At 36.6% G+C, this 20,944-nt stretch overlaps 1 protein-coding gene across 6 annotated transcripts in view; it reads right to left on the bottom strand.

Moving 5' to 3' along the window:
* The window catches only part of Cdkl5 (cyclin-dependent kinase-like 5), a 205,828-nt gene that overhangs the window by 72,994 nt on the left and 111,890 nt on the right, over nt 1–20,944 (bottom strand). For all 6 annotated transcript variants that reach the window (XM_013509898.1, XM_013509896.1, XM_013509894.1 and 3 more), the window contains 3 exons: nt 14,779–14,824; nt 5,536–5,672; nt 1,631–1,751 (listed from right to left, as the gene is read on the bottom strand). In XM_013509898.1, coding sequence (XP_013365352.1) covers nt 1,631–1,751; nt 5,536–5,672; nt 14,779–14,824 — 304 coding nt within the window. The remainder of the gene's footprint in view (nt 1–1,630; nt 1,752–5,535; nt 5,673–14,778; nt 14,825–20,944) is intronic.

The following is a 20,944-nucleotide window of genomic DNA, read 5'->3' on the forward strand; positions in this document are numbered from 1 at the left end:
CACATCCCCAGCCCATCTTTAACTCCTAAAGAGATTAGCTGGATCTCTGAAAAGAATTTAAGAATGACTGAATCTAGGCCAGCATATTTGAAGAACTATTTTTACTTTACAAAATATTAATAAGAAGTTTTGCAGATAGAATATAAAATGTTTACATCCACAAGGTATCTTAACACATGAGAGTAAGTAGCTATCATTATATTTACTGGAGGGAATAAAAATCCAAGAAAGGTCTTCTGTATAATTGCTATATTTAAAAATGTCTCTTCAGCTTGTCTGTGTGGTTTTCAAATACCAATAAATAACTCAGAAGCTATACTATATGAATGAAGTTAAGATTTCTAATTTTTTCCATGGATCTTTTGAAGATTTGATAGGAGTTAAGGGTACAAATTTGCAGAAAATGCGGTTTGGAGAGTTATCTCACAATTTTATTTTTAGAGAACAGTACCCATCATCTGTATCATATGGTGGACAAAGGGCAGGGGTAGTGAAATTTGTAATTTTCAGAATCATGGTTTCTACCACTAATTCACAACAACAGATTCACAATAAATTTAAATCAGTTTCACGATGGTAATGCAGCTAACTCAGCTCCCTGTTACCATCCTTAAAGATAATATGGCCTGTTATTGGAATCATTACCCTAGACACTAGATGTCCAGTTGACTTAAGAGATCTACCCATACCACTGACAATACTGGTAAAGACTGTTATGAGAGTCAAATACAAGAGCACTATTGACTCTAGAAATAGGAGAAGTTGGTACTCTTCATATGACCTTTACGCTTTCCTTAAAAGTGAGATTATTTTTAAGGTGATATCCTTGTGCATCTTTATAGCTAAATTAAATATAACATTTGTTTATCTGGTAATTCAAAATAAGAAGTGGGCATTGGGCCATTTTCTAATAAACATCGTTTAGCCTCATCAGTATACCAATTTGTGTCACACTACTGTAAAACTTCAATGCAAAAAAGATTATCAGACAAAGATAAATAGTGTAGAGTCAAAGATGATGCTGAGCAAACAATTTCCTTTTCACTGCTATCAACCAGTGACTTTGTGGTAGTTAAGGACAACTTAAGACATTTTATAATCATGGCCTCTGTGCAAGGTTGATCGTGCCTGCAGTCTGCAGACAACGGGCACTTTTCACTAATGCGTGGGGAAAATGAGACGGTGAAGATACATACTGAAGATTGTTGCCTTAAGTGAGACTAAAATGTGAGTACCAATGGGGGCCAATGACTTAAGGAGCATCTATAAAGCCTGATCCTAAGTTGACTTACATCACTTGGTCTACCTGTAGGACCAAAAGGGTATGGAAATCATCCATTTACTATTCCACCCCCACCCCAAAGAAGCTTCAAAGTTGTAACTGTTGGATACTTTTTTATCACTAGGTGTTTCTACAGTTTAAAGTGGATCTGGTTATATCAAGAGATCTCACCACAGTATATAAATACATTTAGGATCCATTCTTGTGGTACGGAAAGATTTGGAGGGCAAATGACTTCTCAATCCCATACTTTCAAAGTATATTGAAATAGAAATACTAAGCCCGTTAATATTTTAGCTTTATTTGATGTTTCTTTAGTATTTTCCATTCCATAAATTCCGTACTCACCTCTGTGGACAATATCGTTCTTATGGCACCAGTGAATAGCTTTGATTAGCTGATAGATATAGCTTTTTACTTTCTCAGGTGGTACTCCATTTGGCATTTCTTCCAGCAATTCAAGCATATTCTAAAAGTTAAATACAGAGCCATTATTCTCCAAAATTAGGTAGGCCCATAAATTATATGTTAATAATTTTAAAAAGCATCTTGTATGACAATTCATCCAAGACACAGCATGCAATTTTTTGTTTGCTTGTTTTGCATTTCACCTACAACCTAGGTCATGGTGAAAGAGGACACTACATTAAATCAAAGTTTTCTTTATGAGAAATTTCATTTTTATTGCTTCTCTATGCTGCCCCAAATAATAACCATCTGTAGTTTTCACTACCCCTAAAGACATTTAAACATCATATTTAGAAAAATTTAATAAGAAAAACTGTATGTAGTAGAAATATGACATTGTAATCTATGAAGTGTCATTTTAACACAGTGTACCTTTAACAGACCTTAGTCAAGTCTTAATTTCTGTGACCTGGATACTATTTTTTCCTAATCAGGGTCTTGCTATATTGCCTAGACTAGTCTTGAACTCTTGGGCTCAAGTGGTCCTCCTGTCTCAGCCTCCAAACTAGCAGGCATTATAGGTGTGTACCATTGCACCTGGCTAATATGTTTAAAAAGCAGAAAGAAAAGAAAAATATCCCTAAGATTAGAAAAATTACACTTAGTACAAAAATTAAAATAGGTTAGAAAATACTGCTGAAATGAAAATCCATGTACTTCTAACAATATTCAAAACTTTTAGTTTGGAGTCATAGATCACTTTAAAATTGATGCAAAATTCTGTTAATTTGCAACTTTAGCAGTTGCCATTGAATTTCCAGATGAACCAAATATTGTCCATTTTCTCTGCAAAGCACCCTGAGGAAGGCCCACATCACAGTCATAGTTTATCATTTTCAGACAATCACCCAGGACAGCAGTTTCGAAGTATGGCCTGAGGACCTACATGCTCATGAAGCCAAATAATACTGATCACTCAGATATTTGCCTTTTTCGCCATGTTGTCATTTACACTGGTGGGTCAAATCACCAATGAGTAAAGTGTTGGCACGTTAGCAAGAACTGGATCTTCAATCCAATTAACCCTCACTGGTAAAAGTACAAAACAATAGCTTCAGTGAAGGTGTCCTTGATGAGACAGTGAAAATATTACTTTTACTAAATTTCCCTTCTTCAAGTATATGTCTTGTCAAGAATCCACACAACAAGATGTGGTATACGAACTGAGCACTTCTGCTGCACATGTGCCATCCAAACAATGACTGTCTTGAAACACAGCACCTGGGTGACTGTCATGCAAGCTGAGCTAGCTGCTTTTTTGTGGAACACTATTTTTTACTTTAAAAAAAATGGTTGACACATAAACTTATTTATGTTAACATTAATGGGTTTATCACTGCTATTTTTAAATGAATTTTTTTCAGTAACAGGGATTGAACCAAGGCCTTGCACGTGACAGTGAAAAGTCTATAATGGAGCTACTTCCCCAGCCTGAAAATTAGTGTTGCCTAAAAATTTTGTTCTCAGCAGTCAGGCTGTGTACTTATCAAGAATCACTTGTGTTCATTTTCAAACCTATTTATAACATGTACTAATGAAATAATGGTTTAAAAAGCTGCTGTTTATAAGAAAACAAAGTTGAGTACTTTGAAATACTTAGTAAAGGAAAGTCACAAAACACATTATCGTCTAACCAAAGGTGAATCAAAAACATCCATAAAACACTGGCAAAAGTCAGGAGCTGGTGATGATGAAAAATACTGAAGGACCTGGGATATGGCTTTGCAAGTGTTTCTGAGTGTTTGCTTCACTTTTAAAAGTACATTATGGGTATAATGTATGTATGAAAGACCAATCAGAATTTCAATCAAAAGATCAAGAAGCAAAAGACCTTGACCTACCTCTAAAGCATGTATACTTATGCTTTGAGTTAAAACAAAATGTTTAAAGAAGGTATGCATCATTTGCTATGATTCTCCATTTTAATTGCCATTTTAAATTAATAAATATATAGGAGGTCTCAAATACACGGGGGGAATAGGAGGATTTTGTAGTCTAGATAACAAATTGTATCCCTCATTTCCTATTCTGCTCTAGATCCCTCAGTGGCAGTAGCAGAGATACTGTCCCCTGATAGCCATTCTTCCCTTGCTCCCTAGGTATATAATTTTCAGGTGAGGACCTAACGGCCCAGAGTGAAGAGTTCATCTCCCTTCTGCTTTGCAGATAGTGTGCCCATTCAACTACGCCCTGGTGAATGGGATGTGACAGCTGGAGCTCAATACTGACCTTAAGGACAAGGTCCTCATCTCAAAAGTGATGCAGCAAAAAGCAAGAAGCAGCCTGGGCTTCCTACTGTGTGGCAGAGCTGTCATACTAGTCCTGTATTACTTACTTTTGTATTTGTACATGACAGAAAAAGAAGTTTCTATTTTGTTTTAAGGTGATATAATCTAAAGCTTCTATTTCCAACCTCCTATCCCTTAAATCAGGGGTGGGAAACCTATGGCACGCACGCAGAAGCTGGCTGTTTGTTACTACTGCAAGCTTTAAAAGGTTCACCGTCACTGCCTTCAAGCATTGCTGTCCTTGTCCTCCTACGGCTCACCGTCAATCATGAGGTACTAGCACTGATGGGCAGGTGTGATGGTCACCTTCCACCTGACAACCCCAGGAACAGGGGAAGAAGCCCAGGACTGGCTATCAGAAGACTGCAGTTGTAGTAGCAGCTCTGTTACTTACCAGCAGAGAGAAAGACACACCAAATTGCCTTTCCCAGTGAGGAAATGAACACAAAAGTAGTGCTTTAAAATGATAAAATAACCTTGTATTTTTGAAGTTTTGCTAGTAATGAAATTACTACCTATATAGTGTTTATTTCACAAAATAATTTGTAATGGCTGAATAATTTTAATCCTCATTAGTGGTCAGTCATCTTGACAACACTGTTTCCCATTTGATGATGAGAACGGCAGCATTTACGGCACAACAAGAACCTGGGAACTGACCTAAAGCAATTTTCCAGCTCCAATTGTCATTAGATACCAGCATAGGAAATCAGCAGGACCACCTATCTGCTCATCAAGGAAACATCCAAAAGGTTCCTCTGGTTCCAATTTCTTCTACTGTTAAGTTTTTGACCATAACTAATGCACAGGTCAGCTGCTCTCCAAGAAATCCCCAAGCACCTAATATTGATTATGGCAGCATACATTTGCCTTTAGGTCACATCATTAAAACTGTCACTACCTGTAACCTGTAATACCAGCAGGATCACAAGTTCCAGCCCAGACTGAGCAATTTAGCAATACTCTGTCTCAAAACAACACCACCAAAAAATACAAAAAGGGCCTGGGGATGTAGCTCAGTGTGAAGGCCCAGGGTTCAATCTCCAGTACTGCTCCCTACCCAAAGTTACTAGTAAGGTAATTTTTTTTTTTTTTAAAGTTTGAAAACAACTGGAACAATTTATGCTTTTCTTCTCTTCTGTGGGATCTGATACATACCTCCTATTATCATCAATTTACCCATTTCTCCCTCAGAGAATTTGAGTTTAATTAAAATAAGTCTAAAAACATCACTTGGACATAGATTCTAAAACTTCAGAAGCCAAATGAATATATTACTTAAACTGAAGATTATCTTTGTACTGTTAAATTTTACAGTATCCTCAAATATATTTCAGGGCCTGTAATGATTATGTGTAATAGTTTCATTTTTACAGTTCTCAGATTATGAGGACATCGGAAAGTGATACTAAATAACAATACTTTCTTCAATAATGTCAGAGGCAGCACTAAACAAAAGAACCAGGCAAATCTGCACATTGGCAATTACTGGCTTACTTTTTCCACATATTCAAACACCAGGTACAATTTCCCTCGCCGACGAAAGGCTTCCTTCAGTTCCACAATGTTTTCCTGTTTGAGAGTACGAAGCATTTTAAGCTCTCGTAAAGTCGTTTCCTTGACCTCTTCATTTTCTAGAATGTAAACAATGGTAAAGATAGAAAAATTTTAAATTTCAAACTTTTTCACAGAATTTTAAGAGCACTGAAAACATCCCAGTTTAACCTTCTACTTTGAGTACTTCTGCTTAAGAAGTCCACAGGTAGACTATTAAAGAACATATAAAGAAAAGGTTTCTTTGACCAGCCTGAACTTCATTGCTTGCATTTTCTTATATTCCTTAATGCAAAGTATATGTGTAAAAACATGAATTTGGAGATGCAACATATGAACCAAGTGTCATTTTATCTCTAGTTCTCTGTACTAGAGCAGAGATATTTAGAAGAGTCATGAGAATCAATCATATCCGTGTGCAGAGCCTCTGTGCAACCAGCATCTGTAGCAGGGGATTCTTTAAGGCTGGCCTCAAGCTTCGGCTTACAAGAGCATTATTTTCCTCGGGCTGCACGTCAACCACCTCGGTGAGCAGAGGCCATGTGCCAGGCATCCACAATGCAGCTTGTAGCCAAACTGCAGAAATTCTTAGACTTTCTGATCTTCTCTGTGAACAGCAGCTACTGTGGGTTCCTGCTGCCTTCCTGTGGCATGTCCATCTGTCCATCCCAGATGGTATAGCTGTTCTGGGATGGAGAACTTATGCTGAACCAGTATCTGCTCTGATCTGTTCAACTTCACTCATGATAACCTCCACAGACATGAAGGAAGGACAGAAGTCACATTAACTCTGAGGGACTATTGGACAGTAGAGCCAGGTGCCAATATTTCATTTGAAATGAGTGCTTATGATAGCTTCAGACATAGTAGGGAAATTCTAATCACTGTATTTTCATATGCAGGCACGAGGGTACAGGTTTGTAATCCGTCACCTACAATTCAAATCCCCAAAATAGTTTAAAAACTGAAAACTTTTTCTACGTTTGGGATAAATTCCCTTAGAAGTCAACCTGAATTGATGCAAGACCAGTTGTGGTTTTTGTTTATTGCATTTAATATGGCTATTCCTACATTGTGCTATAGAAATACTACTTATTACAGGGTACTATATGACGTGCCACATTTCCATTCTAAAATCCTAACATTATGAATTCTAAAACACATTTTGCCTCAAAGTTTGCGGTAAGGGCCAGAATCCTAGCTTGAAAACTTAATTTGTGTGACCTCAAATTCAGACACGTCTTCAAGTCTGAGAAGAAAGAAAATGGAGTTTGGGGATGGGGGCAAGAAAGACTGCCTTCTAGAAGGCATGCTTTCTAAGCAAGGCACACAGGAGGGAAAAGGCTGAACGGCAATGGGGATGAAGAGAGGGGAGAGAGTATCAACACAGAGCCAGGAGTGCTTCTAAACTTATCCTAGCCCCTCCTGCCAATCTTCTTTCAAACTGTGTTTAAAGAAAAAGAACTAATAAAAGCAGGGGCTTTGTAACACTGGAGAATCTGTAACAAAGAAGAAATATAAAGTCCGAATTCTTTTCTGAACTGGTTACATAAGCAAAGTATTCTACTTCAGCCAGAAGTGGTTGCAGAATGCTGGAACACAGATTAGGAAAGGACAGCAATGCTGCCTACAGAAAGACAAGAGCCACTGGCAGGAAAAGCTAATGGCGGCAGAAGCAGGAAACTGGCCCCACAGCAGGAGAAGAGGACACGACTGCAGATGCTCTCTGCCGATAGGGGGAAGGGCGGAGATGCACTCGAGGTACCTCCCCAAGAGGCTTACAGGACTGCCAGGGGACAAAAGGCCAGCTGTCCTGCAAGTTGGGTCTGAGCCCAAGAAGTGGCATCCGAAGGCTATTAGAATGCAACAGCAGCCCCAGCTGCTGCAGCTGGGGACCACTACCAGTCTCCAAAAGCAACTTTCAGAAACCCTCATATCGTGCTTCTCTTCCCTTCCTTCACCTTAGTCTTTCAGTTCTGCAAATACCCCTAAACTTCCGTTTTCGGTGATAGGGCCTTGTATTTGTTCCCTGTGTCCAGAATGCTCAGTCTAGTGGCCCAGCTCTCTACAGCACTGCTGGCTTCTTCAGGCTTCTTTAAAATATCGCTCCTCAAAGGCCTTTGCCAGACTGCAAAGCAAGTAGATCCCTACCCCACTATTCCTTGTTACTTTACTCTGAACTTCACTTTCAATTATAGGATGCTCGGGACAAATGTTTCAGATTTTGGACTTCTTGAGATTTTGGAATACGTACACACACATAATGAGGTATCTTAGAGCTGGGACTCGACTGTAAACACAGAATTTATCATGTTTCATATATACCTTGTACACATAGTCTGAAGGCAACTTTATACATTTTTAGTGTGCCTGCATTTTGCCTGTGACCCTCTTGGTTTCAAGTACAGTACTTTCATCTTCTCTCTCAGGCTCAGAAGGCCATTTATCATATAATAAGATAACCGAATTTATTTTCTCTTATTCACCTCTCACCTCAGTTGTTTCCGTCATATGTGACTATGAGAAAGGGAGGATCTAAAAAACTGACAGTACTCTGGGTAAAGAATACATGCATGTATGTGAGTGTGTGTATGTAAAAATCTATATAAAATCCTTCACAGCATTCATAAGCTATGCTGGAGCTGGTACAAAATTGCTAATACATACAGCAGGTATATCATCCCTAATCAAATGACTAGTGAATTAGGCAGCACATGAAAAGTAAGTTAAAAAGGGACACCTCATATTTTTACCAATCTGTGCCAGTTTCACCTTGCTAATGGATAAAACCACCCCAGAATGGCTGAGTCAGAATGGCTTTTGTAGAAGAAACACTGGAATAAGACTGTGGGAATCTAGATTTTGGGATCAGCCTTTAAACCAAATGATACCATGACATGAAACTTTGGGCAAGCCACTTAGGCTTTCATCAGGACATAAATGCCCCTCCCCAAAATCCTACTGCCTTTTCCAAATCTAATAATCTGTGATTTCTTCTCACTATAGTCTTACTGACTATAAACCTAAACCTCATTGAATCTTGGTAATTTGTTATGTATACATCATTCAAATCTATACTCACTCCACTTAATAATGCCTACAAAGGGAGGAGATAAATGACCCTTCCAAAAGCAGCACACTAAATCACTGAGCATGTAGTGCCAGAACAACCTCACTTGACCAGCTCCTTTATGACAGACATAGGCATTAAAAGTTGAGGCAAGCACTTGAGCATTAAGATTATAATGAATGGGAGCAGTCAGGAAGAGGAGTTATTAACTCTTCAAGTGCAAGCAAAATGCACACTTCATTATTTAGACATCCTATAATTTTGTTTCTCTAGGTTCCCAGGCTGTCCTGCACTTTATGATGAATACTGTGGCAACAAATGATTAGATGATGGGGGAAAGTATGCACAGTTCACTGCACATGCTTCTCTCCTCAGAGAAGCAGAGAACAGCAAAGCATTTCCATGGGCAATTTTTAAAGGTGGTAGCACAACCCACCAAAAATCACTGTCTCACAGTTGAAATAATCCTTTTAGATTCTCTTCCTGGGCTGGCTCCTCCAGTTAACAAAAGACACAAAAGTTAACTCTCTTAGGATGAGTGGACTGAAGGTCACGTTCTACCTCTTAGCCTGAGTTGAACACAAGGACACAGGTGGCATGGTCTAACACAGTGAATTCTGGAGAATGAGTCGCAACACCCAGGGTTAGGTCTAGACTATGTTACTAAACTGGGCCAGTTGGCTTACTGCTAAACCCAAGCGACTAAGCAGCACAGTATGGGTAGAAGAAAAACTCCAAAGCTGCTGGGTCTGCATTTGAGTCTCAATTAATCACATATAAGCTTGTCACCTGTAAATTGGGGCTATGGGTTTGCTGGATTATTCTGAAAGTCTCTTCCACCTCTAAGAGGCAGCACTTCTACACAATGCCTGTTTGTATGCATGCTGACTGACCTCACCATCAGTTACCACGGAAGGGGTTTAGCGAAGGCAGGAGGAGCAACTCTGTCAAAGTTATGTGTAGATAAATATATAACTCCACTGAGTGAGGACTAAGCAACATGGTAGAAAAAAGCACATTAAGAACAAACAAAAATATGATCTACCTATATAGACTTACCAGTAAAGCAAGCTAACACACTTAAAAATCAAGAGATTCACTAAGGTAAAAGGTAACAATTTTTAAGAAGAAAGATGACAGAAGCAAAAGAAATTCAAAGATAAGTGATGAAAAGAAAAATCTAAAGATGAGTAGAAACTAGTGTAACACTATTTTTAAAGAACTGTGGGCTCAGAAAAGAAATCCAGGAATAGCTGTAACCTACTTTATGAAATCACAAACCCCAAAACAGACCTTTAAACAGATCCATGGAAAAAGAAAAGTCAATCCATCCTTGTATGAAACCATAGGGGCACCATGTTTGATTCTGACTGTCCTTACTGAAGAAAAGATATCAGCAGTAGGGCAATTAACATAGCCAGGGAGGTTTGAATGCTGGTGCTACTATTTTATGTACCGAAAAAGATGAGGGCCTTTCAATCTTCAGAGAAGAAGGGCAGGTAAAAGGACAGTAAAAAATTATGAAATCATGAATGTACAAAATGGTCATCTAATCTTAGAAGAATCCCTGAAGTCTGAAAGAGATCCATTTTGGACATAAAAAAGAATGAAGTCATAACTAGCCAGGACACTCAAGTTCAGTTAATCAAACTCTTTGTTAATCAAGGGTTGGAAATTTTGTTTCAAACCCTCTCTAATGAGACTTCAGGTTCTTGAACTTAAGGACTCAAGATTATGAACTTATTTTTTAAATGTTATTCAATAAAAGAGATCAGGATAGTGTTTTCTAGTGTCTTGGTAAAAATGAGAATGAAATACACTGGAGAAAAGAATAGATGATTAAGCATTTTCTAATAATTAAGAAGAATAAATATGACCATTCCAAGAGAAAAATATTTATCTATAGAAAACATAAGCAGCAGCACGATATAAAATGCAAGCAATATTATCTGCTACAAAGGCAGAAAAAAACTAAATTCCACATAAAACATGGACTGCTGCATGGTCCCTTGGAGTCAGCCTCCTAGCCACATACTAAGACCTACTGAAAAATAGGGAGGACTGTCCTCATCCCATTGTCTGTATATTCAAGATCAGAAAGTCCAATGCCAAAAAAGGAAGATCCAAAATGTAGGTTAAAAAGTAAATCTAGACCACAGACTCGCCTTAAGAAAAGATTTAAAAGATCGTATTTTTTATTCTTGCTGGTCCAAGGTTATGTGGTCTAAGTCAGTGCTCTTGGATTATTGAACAAAATTGAGACAGCAGGTACTTCTACATATATCTATGTATGAACAAGAGTGAGAGAAGATTATCATCTGGTCATCAAATCTCATATTTTATGGTACAAGACTGGAGTTACAGGAAGAGTAGGAGAATTAGGCTACATATAGTTTGAAAATTACCTTTTAACTAAATAATATCTAGTATCTTTATAGTATGTGGTCACTTTTTCCTCTCAGAAAATTTAAATAGAACTAATTTAATGGAGACTTCTAGTCAGTTATTTACTAGTCAATGTTTCTCTGTGGCAACTTCTTTAATAGATAAATTTATAATACTCTCATTCAGATTATCATTAAGAATTCACTATCCAAGGCTTCAAATTTCAAGAAGTTTTCAAAACAAACCAGATGAAAACTTGTCATCAAACATTTCTTTTCTTCCCTCTCCCTCTGCCCACCGCCCCCTGTGTATGTTTGTTACAAGGATTGAACCCAGTACTACATCTCTAGCCCTTTCTTATTTTCAATTTTGAGACAGGGTCTCAGTAAGTTAATCAAGGGTTGGAAATTTTGGCTGGCCAAATTTGTGAATCTCCTGTCTCAGCATCCCAAGTAGAGGGATTACAGCTGTGTGAAACCATGCCTGGTCCACTCCTTCCTCTCAATAGGAATTTTTGTCCCTACAATGGCCGCTCATAGAGTTATATCAGCTAACAACTAGATGATAAAAACCTGAAAATGATGGAGACAGAAAGGAATATAAAAAAAAAAATGAAGAGAAAACTGACAAAATCTTTTGTATATATTTTGAATAATCCTCTTTGTATTGTGAAAGTCATTCATTGGGCTAGTTCACAATTTTACTGTAAAGATTGCTCTTCCTCCCAAAAAGATAATACTCAATATTTTAAGAACTAACACAGAGTTGGTATTATAACTTCACTGTGTTACCTATAAAGTAAAAACTTATTTTTATAATTTTAGGTTCATGTTTCTAATATAAAGTCCCAAGATAATCTTGTATTTACTATGAAATTTTGGTTGCCATTTGAAATAGTGATCTATTATCCTGGGCTGGGATAGTAAAGACTTCTTGAACTACAGTAGTCTACCTTAAAATGAATTCTCAAAAATGTTTTTGAGACATACGTCTGTGTATACATATGAATTTAACAAGACAGGACATTATCATAATCTTTCAAAGCCACCCGAAGGTAATATATATTCTCACAAAATATCCCTCAGTATCATCACTTAGAGAATATCTGATTAGCTTTAAAATGGCTCAGACCAGGTACAGATCCTATTTCAGTTTAACACTGTTTATACAGAATTATTTCACTCTCTTCACAAAGATTTTAAACATTGGATTTAGAATCACCATCACCATATCAAAAGAATATTTTCAGAGTAACTAATAAAAGGGAGGAAGGACAGCTATATGACCAAAGGGCATATAATATTTTTGCTATAAAAGGCTTGACTAAAACTAAAGACAGTAAATTAATTCAGAATTAAAGAGTTTGCATAGGAGTTGAATGGAAATCCTCCCCTGTACAGAACTATCTACGTGCACTTCACACTCCAAAAGGGTTGTTTACCACACATCTCCCTTTTTTTCTATTAAGTAAGACACTACTCTGGCTGGAGGAAAATGATAAAGACGGAGAAGACAGTAGTAGATCTTCCAAGGAGAACTGGAAACAGTGAGAAAGTGGGCCTCTAACAGGACTGGAAATACAAAGTTTAAGTTTGTGAATAACTGGATACATCTTCGGATTCTGTCAAAGAAGTGTTTTGAAAGTGTCCCTCTCCAAGTACGTGTAGTGTACGCAGGTGGCATGCGTGGCAAGACTACAGACCAGCGAGGAACAATAATGGTCTGGCAGAGATGAGGGCAGAACAGAATAATGTTTTGTTGATTCAGAGAAACAGGGGCAGACCGAATGTTTTCCATGTCTAAACTATACATGCACCCCTGGATGCCACAGCTAGAAATAATCTCTTTTGCCTCAAAATGACCCATGTTGCGTGACTCCAACCAGGCACTGAACTGTTTTCTATTCTGTTTTATAATTTATCTACAGGTCTTAATTCTACTAACAGGCCAAAGCTTCTTGAAAGCATCCATGCCTGAATTACTTGTATTGCTCTTAAACTACTTGGCTCAGTGCTCGATGGATTTCTATGTACACATTCTTGATTGCATGGGTGAAATATATCATATAATTGGAGCTAAACATTGGTATACACTGAACAGAGATTGTGAAGAGTATGGTACTTAGTTAAAAAGCAGTATTGTACATGACCTAGATTGTACTCCTTTTTAAGAATTCGATGACAATTATTATTTTTGGTGGTAACTGATGCTTGCTGATGTGCCCTACAAGATGAATGCACAACCAGAAGTCTCTAAATGCATGTAAAGGTTGCGCTTTGATCTATTGTTGCAATTACTCTTTTTAGGAGATCATCGTTTGTTTCTGGGCCACCTGTAGTTAGCCCAAAGTCACCGTTCAAAGGGTCCATTTCCAATGGTTTCACAGTGGGTGGGCTTAGGGCTACTTTTTCCGTTAGACCACAGGCACAGCGTTTGAAGTATGCCCCCGCCCCGGACCAGAAGAAGCTAAAAGCATTTTTCCATTGCCTTCCTTTAAGCTGCACTCACGATGCCTGCTGAAGTTCCCAACTGACATGCACACACTCCACATAGCACATCAGAATGCAGTTGCATCAATACTGCTCAATTATCCTGTAACTTTTTGTGAGCAAGCCCTTTTTGTTATTTCATGCTTGCTAATTCTTAGATCAGAGCAATAAATGGTTTATAAATACAGAAGCTAGTGTCTTACAGTGCTTAGCAAATGTGTGCTGATGAAGGTAGACTATGACAGCTAACTTCATATGGTGATTAGATATAAAGGTTAGTACTATACCGGTACCTCTTATACCTAAATCACTGTTTTTCAAATGGCAGGCTGTGACTCATTAGTGGTAGAATCAAGGTATCTGATGCCATGACAGGCATTTATATGAACAGGAAAGAACGGAAAACAGAGTACCTTACATTAGTACAATAAAGTGGTTTGTGACACTTTTGCTTTAGTTACATATAGTACAGAATGTGTGTGGACACTGAGTTAGGATATAAAATATATTTCTACCGAGGTCTCTGTCCAAAATGCTTAAAACAATGCTGCCTAGAGTTCCTTAACAGCCCTGCACATTTTCATGATCAGTTTCTCTACTTAGCTATCTTCACATGGTTACGAGTTGAGATTTAAAAGCTAATGAACTGTGGAAATGTTTTATTTTAAACTTTCAAGCCCAGAACAGAGTACTGTACTCAATTTGAAATGGTCTGAATATGTAATGAAGGCCTCCAAGTATGATTTTTTTTAGAAGCATTTATTCTCCCAATGAGTGATTGATTCCACATAGAAAACTGCCCTGTCAATACTCTCTCCTACTTATCATTGTATCTCTAATTCTGACTAGGAGCTGGAGATCACAGTATCCAATACTGAAATCTTTCATACAGCATTCACTACTTGTGTGAACAGCAGAAGTATGACTTTAAATCAGCATTTTCATTTTATTTACATTTAGAAACAGTGTGGATGACTTTCTATCTGCCATTTAGAGCAAGATTTCCAATGTTAATTTTACCTTAAAACACAAGATAAACTTTCTAATATGATAAGAAAAGATTCACATAGAAGGAAATAAATGTTTCCAAGCAAATCATAATAGATAAAGCTATATTCACTTTCTGAGAATGTGACTTTAAAATTTCAGGAATAGATAGGATCTAGCCAGCTAAATCCCACCTCTTTCACATTTTCTTTACAAAAACTTAATACAAAAGGAAAAAAACAACAACATATATACCTTCACTATCCTTGAACTTCTTGATTGCCACAATTTCATGTGTTTCCTGCAAAATAAAAAGAGGCAGAAGGAAAGTCATTCTTCAGTGTTTTTCCAACTGAGAATTCCAAATGCCTGGGGTATATTCTGGGACAGAGTACCAAGAATCCACAGAGTAAAAAACAGATCCTCCTCCTCCCCAGTCCCTCATTTCTTGGTTCCAAAATTCTTTTTCTTGCCACCCTGCAGACATTGCCAAGAAAAAAGGAAAAATGGGGCAAAGAGCAGAGATGGAAACAGAATATGAATAAATCATAAATCAGAAGTGTCAAAGTCTTCAGTCTACTCAAAAGTGGCAGGACATAAAAGAAATAAAAACAGCATAAAACAAGGCTAACAAATATTCCTATTATCTTTGCTAACATTTTAGTATATTTTCTTGCAGTAAATTTTCTTATATTGGAACAGTAATATCAGATATCTTATATGTTGTTTTTATTTCACTGATACTATATAAGCAACATTTTGACCTGTAATTAAATAATTTTTGAAACCATCACTTTTAACTGATGGCTATTTAACTAGTCTGTCAATGAACATATTTCAACAATATGCATCTTTATTTCCACAGAACAAATTTTGCAGTATTATAATTGGTTCAAAGGACATGAATATTAAAGGCTCCTAAATACATACTGCCAAACTGCCATCCACTTCACGGTTCTCTTCAGCAGTGAGATTACCAAGTGTACAACAAGTGCCAAAACAACACGTAAAGAATCTTTGGAATGAGATTAGAGAAGTTTTCCTCTATTACCTGGTAAATGCACTGAGATCAACTAGGGTAACTATATTTCTTACTGATTCATGGATAAAAACTTGTCAAAATTTCTCCAGGTTATCAGGATCATTGGTTTAGAGTTTTGTTGTTGTTGAATGTAAATGACTACACAATCAAGTTTACTGACATAAACTTTGTAAGTATGTCCACTACTTTTATGCTCAAAGTCCTTACTGAACCTGACTATGGTTAATACTGCATTTATGCACCTTGATATTTTAATGATTTAATTTCTTTAAGTCTTTATCATTTATAATGTATTTTAATATATGAACACTGTAAAGGACTCCAGATTTAATATAATTTCTAAATATTGAACCAATTTGACCAATGTCCTTCATATGGATTTCTAGTTTTTTGTCTTATCTTAGCATCTTTATATATATATTGTAGGTTTCCAATCACCTCTGGCTTTGTCTAGTATAGGCTACTGATCTTTTCTTATGCCAGAACAACTTTACATTATTGAGACCTTGAACTTGTTATATAAATTTATTTTTTGAGAATATATTTTGGCTATTAAATCTAGTTATAACTATATACATGTAGATGATCCATTATATTTCATCTATATCTATTTACATATTGAATTGGCTTCACTGTTTGCTAATAGTCCTTTTCTCCTATAGATTATAGGTATTTGTCTGATTTGCAGCAACTTTTTGCTCAGCAAGAGTATATCTCCGGTTTTCTGAAAAAATACTCTATTTTCCTATTTTCTGAACACATGCACGACAAGTTGGCAGGCACAGAATTTTTGGGAAAGAAGCCTTACATTCTTACATAGTCCCTGTAAGCTTGTGTGTACTGAAAAGCCCTAGAAAGTACCATTCACATCATCAACACTGTGAATCTTTTTTTTTTTTTTTTTTTTTTTTGGTTTTTCTCCGGTACCAGTAACTGAACTCACGACCTTGCGCTTGCCAGAACACTGTGAATCTTATTAAAGCAATTTAAAAGCAGACAAGAGTGAAGGGTCTTACACACACACACAAAAAGAAATCCATACAGTACTTTTCCAAGAGGAAAAAAATTAAGAGTTTTAAAAGAAGGAGTGCCATTTCTTTCTTTCTTTTTCTTTTGTACAGGGAATTGAACTCAGGACCTTGCACTTATCACGCGGGCTCAATGCCACTGAGCTATATCCCCAGCTGCCATTTCTGATATAATGAAATTATAATAATAGCACATAAAGTACTAAATGAGAAGGAATGCCCCAATGGTCTTCAGTATTATTTAGTGCTGTAGAAGAGAAGTCTGTGGCCATTTGGTTTTCAATCTGATGTTGGTATCTTCTTTGTCTCTGCCTCAATATTGTTAGGACTTTTCTTTAAAATAAAAATTTGAAATTATCAGAAAATATGGTATCTAGAGGGGAATGTATTTTTTTTAACTATTATTACCTGAAAAATCAATGAAATTAGACAAGTTTTCTTCTAGTAATCTTGTGTTTTGTTTCTACTCTTATTTTTCTGGTGTTTTCTACTATAAGCCTTACAACTTTTAGGTGGATCTTTCATAACTGCTTCATATATATTTTTTTTGCTATTGGATCACTAGTGCCTATAACAGCAGGCACATAGTAAGTGATCAATAATATTTAAAGAATAAATATTTAATAAGTGAATTATTCAAAACTGCTGGATCAATTTTGTTCTTGTTCCATTTTAGTTTTCTTGATATTCTTTCCTTATCTCAGCCAACTTCTGCAGTTTTTGCCTTGTTTCAGCTTGTTCTGTCTCTGCAGAGGTTATACCCTTCTCTTTCAGACTAAGCACATATCTGAACTTTGTCTACTTGTTACTTAAAAGAAAAATCATTTTTAGAGCTAGGTGTTGCTTCTAAATTACCAGGGCAACATTTTAAGTGCCATCCCCCTCTCCCCATTTTGCTTTGGTTTGGCTTTAATCTCATCCTGTCCTTACTAAGATCAAGAGATCCACCTGGACTAGCATCTGGCAGCAAAGAAGAACAGTTGGAATTTTTAGCCACCTGACCTTCAAATTCAGATTGATGTAGCCAACCTGATTTCAAACCTTGGATTGCTAGCAAACATTCTTTTCATGGGGGTTGGCTGGTCTGAGGCCAGACCAGCCAGTTCTGTGAATAAGCCACCAGAGAAGCACACGCTATCTGCTCTTTCCTACGTGGTTCTAGAGAGCACAGTTCCTACTATCGCCTGCTCCTGCCACACTTCTCTGAGGAGGCTACATGCTTCTAATCTTTTTCTCCTTCTTGCCTTACTACATTTGGGACATTTTAGTCTCCGAAATCATTTGAATAGATAGATGCTAATATGCACTAGTGGGGGACTGAGAACTCCAGCTCCTTGGTGTGATGACTGTCTGTTGTCCAGCCTCTATGGGCAGGGGTCCAAGTTGTTTTCTACTCTCTCTGGATATTTTGCCGGACTCAGGTTCACAAAATAGATGTAAACTATGGCATTTAAGACTATGTTCTGTATGCCATTCCTGCTAATGAAATGAATTCCTCCTAGACAATGCCAGTAATCTTTGATCTTTTGTTTTTTGAAGCATTATGAGTTTGATTTTTTAAAAAAACATCTTCATGGATATTTTGTGCAGAGGTAGGAGGTGCTCATATGTCAAGCTTTATTACTTGTTCTCCTACCACCCTGAGATGCTATACATAAGTACAGACAAAGAAGAAAAAATACATGAAAAAGAACTCTGAAGAACTTGTGTTTTAAATTCGGTTTATTCACAAAGTATGCCAATGCCACTACAACATCTGCAACAAAGTATTACATGCTGTAGTTACTTAGATAAGCATTCATTTGCTACTTGTTTTAGTGTCTTGCCTCATTTAAATAATAAGGTAGTTAAAAGCTGACATGTGATTAGAATATCTCAGTAATTCGTTAATCCACACCTCAGCCTTAATTCTACCTCAAAACTGCAATTATATTACTTTGTAATGCAAAAAGAAAAATTAAGTTTTAAACAGGTTTCTGGATTGCACTCTATCTGTCTGTGAGTAAACAAGGTATAACATTTCCCAGAATTTCTATATATCAAGGTATTTAACACTTCCCAGAATAAGTTTTTTCAGCTAAAAGAAAAAAATTAAAAAGAGAATGAAAAACTAAATGCTATGAATAGTAACCAACACAAAAATATCTGGAGGGCCTGTAGTTTTTTCAGTACCCTCCAAAAATCTAGCTTCAGTCACTAACCGACCACAACGGACAGAGAAGCTGGTAACCATGAACTCACTGCTGTTGTTGACTGTCAAAACCTCTCAGTATTAATTTTCCCTTAAGATTTTAACAAAGCAACTAATTGGTATTAACAGTTATAACATTTATAAGCTATTTTAAAATGTAATTATGTAACAGTGTTCCAGAACAGTGAATTCTTTAAAATGATCATAATGGTGTGTATGGAAGTAGCAGCAATCATTGCTTTAAATGTTTTGCTCTCTAGGTTATAATATCCAACATGCATCATGAAATAGAATGAAACAAAATATTGATTCTATTTTATTATACTGTCCGCAGATTAAGTCATTTCAAAGGTTATGCCCCACAAGTGGTTCTTTAATTAGTCTCTGAGGACGTCCTTCCTTGGGACAAATGCTTATTTCTTCATCCAAATAACAAGGAATACAACTTGACAAACACATTATTTTAAATATGTCAGTTCATGTTTATATGCAAATATCCCAGGGGTCTAATTGCTTTCACACACTTCAACAGGAGCACAACCCTGCAAACATAGGTACTGCAACATAGATTTGTGTGGCATCTGAAAAAGTAAGATTAATTTTAGATTATTTTAAATATTGTAACTTCTGTGCCAGGCCCCATGCTAAGTGCTTCCTAGGAATCATCTCATTTAATCTTCAAATCATCACTCTGAAAAAGATCTTATTATGCTCCTTTTACAGATGAGAATACTAAGTTTTTCAGTGAGAACCACAATTTGGTCCAAGATTATACAGCTAAGATATAGTAGAGCTGGTAATTTTAAACCTAGCAAGACTGTTTCTGGATGCCATTTTTCGACCATGAGCATGCTCTACTGATTTTGCAAACGACAGATGCAAATTTTGTTGTGAAAAAACGGATCCTGAAACACACATATAGACGCACACATCCCTGCCCAAAAAATACCCCCTACCAAGGAAGGATCATTATTTCTCTTCCATGTTTTCCTAAAAAACACATGTTAGCACAAACAAACATTTTCTAAATAGTCTTCTAGAAATATCTTTATAATAATTATATACTTAAAAGCCAATATATTATTTCCATCTTTATTATTTTCTTACATAGGAATCTTCTAAAATAACTTGGATTGAAATTATTTTTATAATGAGTAGAATTACAGAATGGGAGCAGACACAAGCACAGGATACATCTATGGCAACAGAGTTAGTACGTATTTACCATGTACCACAGAAATACAGTATACTGTCCATAATACACAATGCTAAAAAAGTTACATTGTTGTAAGAAATTTCTTTTTTTTTTTTTTTTTTTCCAGTTTTTCTCCAGTACTGGGAATCGAACTCACGAGCTTGCGCTTGCCAGGCAGGCGCTGTGCCATTGAGCTAAATCCCCAGCCCCTGTTCTAAGAAATTTCTTAGAGACTGCAGCTTATATTATTGCTGTGATTTTTTAATTTTTTCTGGTACCCGGAATTGAACTCACGACCTTGCGCCTGCCAGACAGGCGCTGTGCCGCTGAGCTAAATCCCCAGCCCCTATATTATTTATTACTTCAAAACTACCAGGGTTTGTAAATATTGAAGATTAGATTTACTGCTAAATTTAAGTATTTCAGACCAAATCAGGAAGAAAATAATACAGAATAGCGAAGAAGAGCATTTCAATCTGTCAACTAACATATGTCTGCTGAGCCTGTTTTATGTAAGATGTTCTGTTGCATCCTGTTTGACGTGAGTGAGTGAATGCAGCTGTTTCATGTACACAAAAGCTTAAAACCTGGTGTGTGATAAAAAGCATGACAGAAAGTTAAAAAGTACAACAAGTGTTTTCTGATATGTCACAGGAGTTCAAAAAAGATCAATCATAGAAATACATATAAAAAACTGCACAATACTTTCAGATTTAGCAGTTGATCATATCTTGGCTTAGATGCTTCTGATCTCTTTCTTCTTGCCGTTTTAAATGTAAAATAATATAAATATAGCTTCATTCATTCCCGTTCTTTTTCCCCATTGGTAATTCTGTCTTAAGTTGGACTATATGATTCCCACATTTTTGTTTCTACAAAGGAATAGGCCTGCAAATAATCTTACTATTGTTTTATACAGTACAAATCATGTAACTAGCATGTTATTGTATGTATTTTTTCTACAA

Source organism: Chinchilla lanigera, unplaced genomic scaffold (genome assembly GCF_000276665.1).
Source record: "Chinchilla lanigera isolate Chin_1 unplaced genomic scaffold, ChiLan1.0 scaffold00185, whole genome shotgun sequence".
NCBI lineage: Eukaryota > Metazoa > Chordata > Mammalia > Rodentia > Chinchillidae > Chinchilla > Chinchilla lanigera.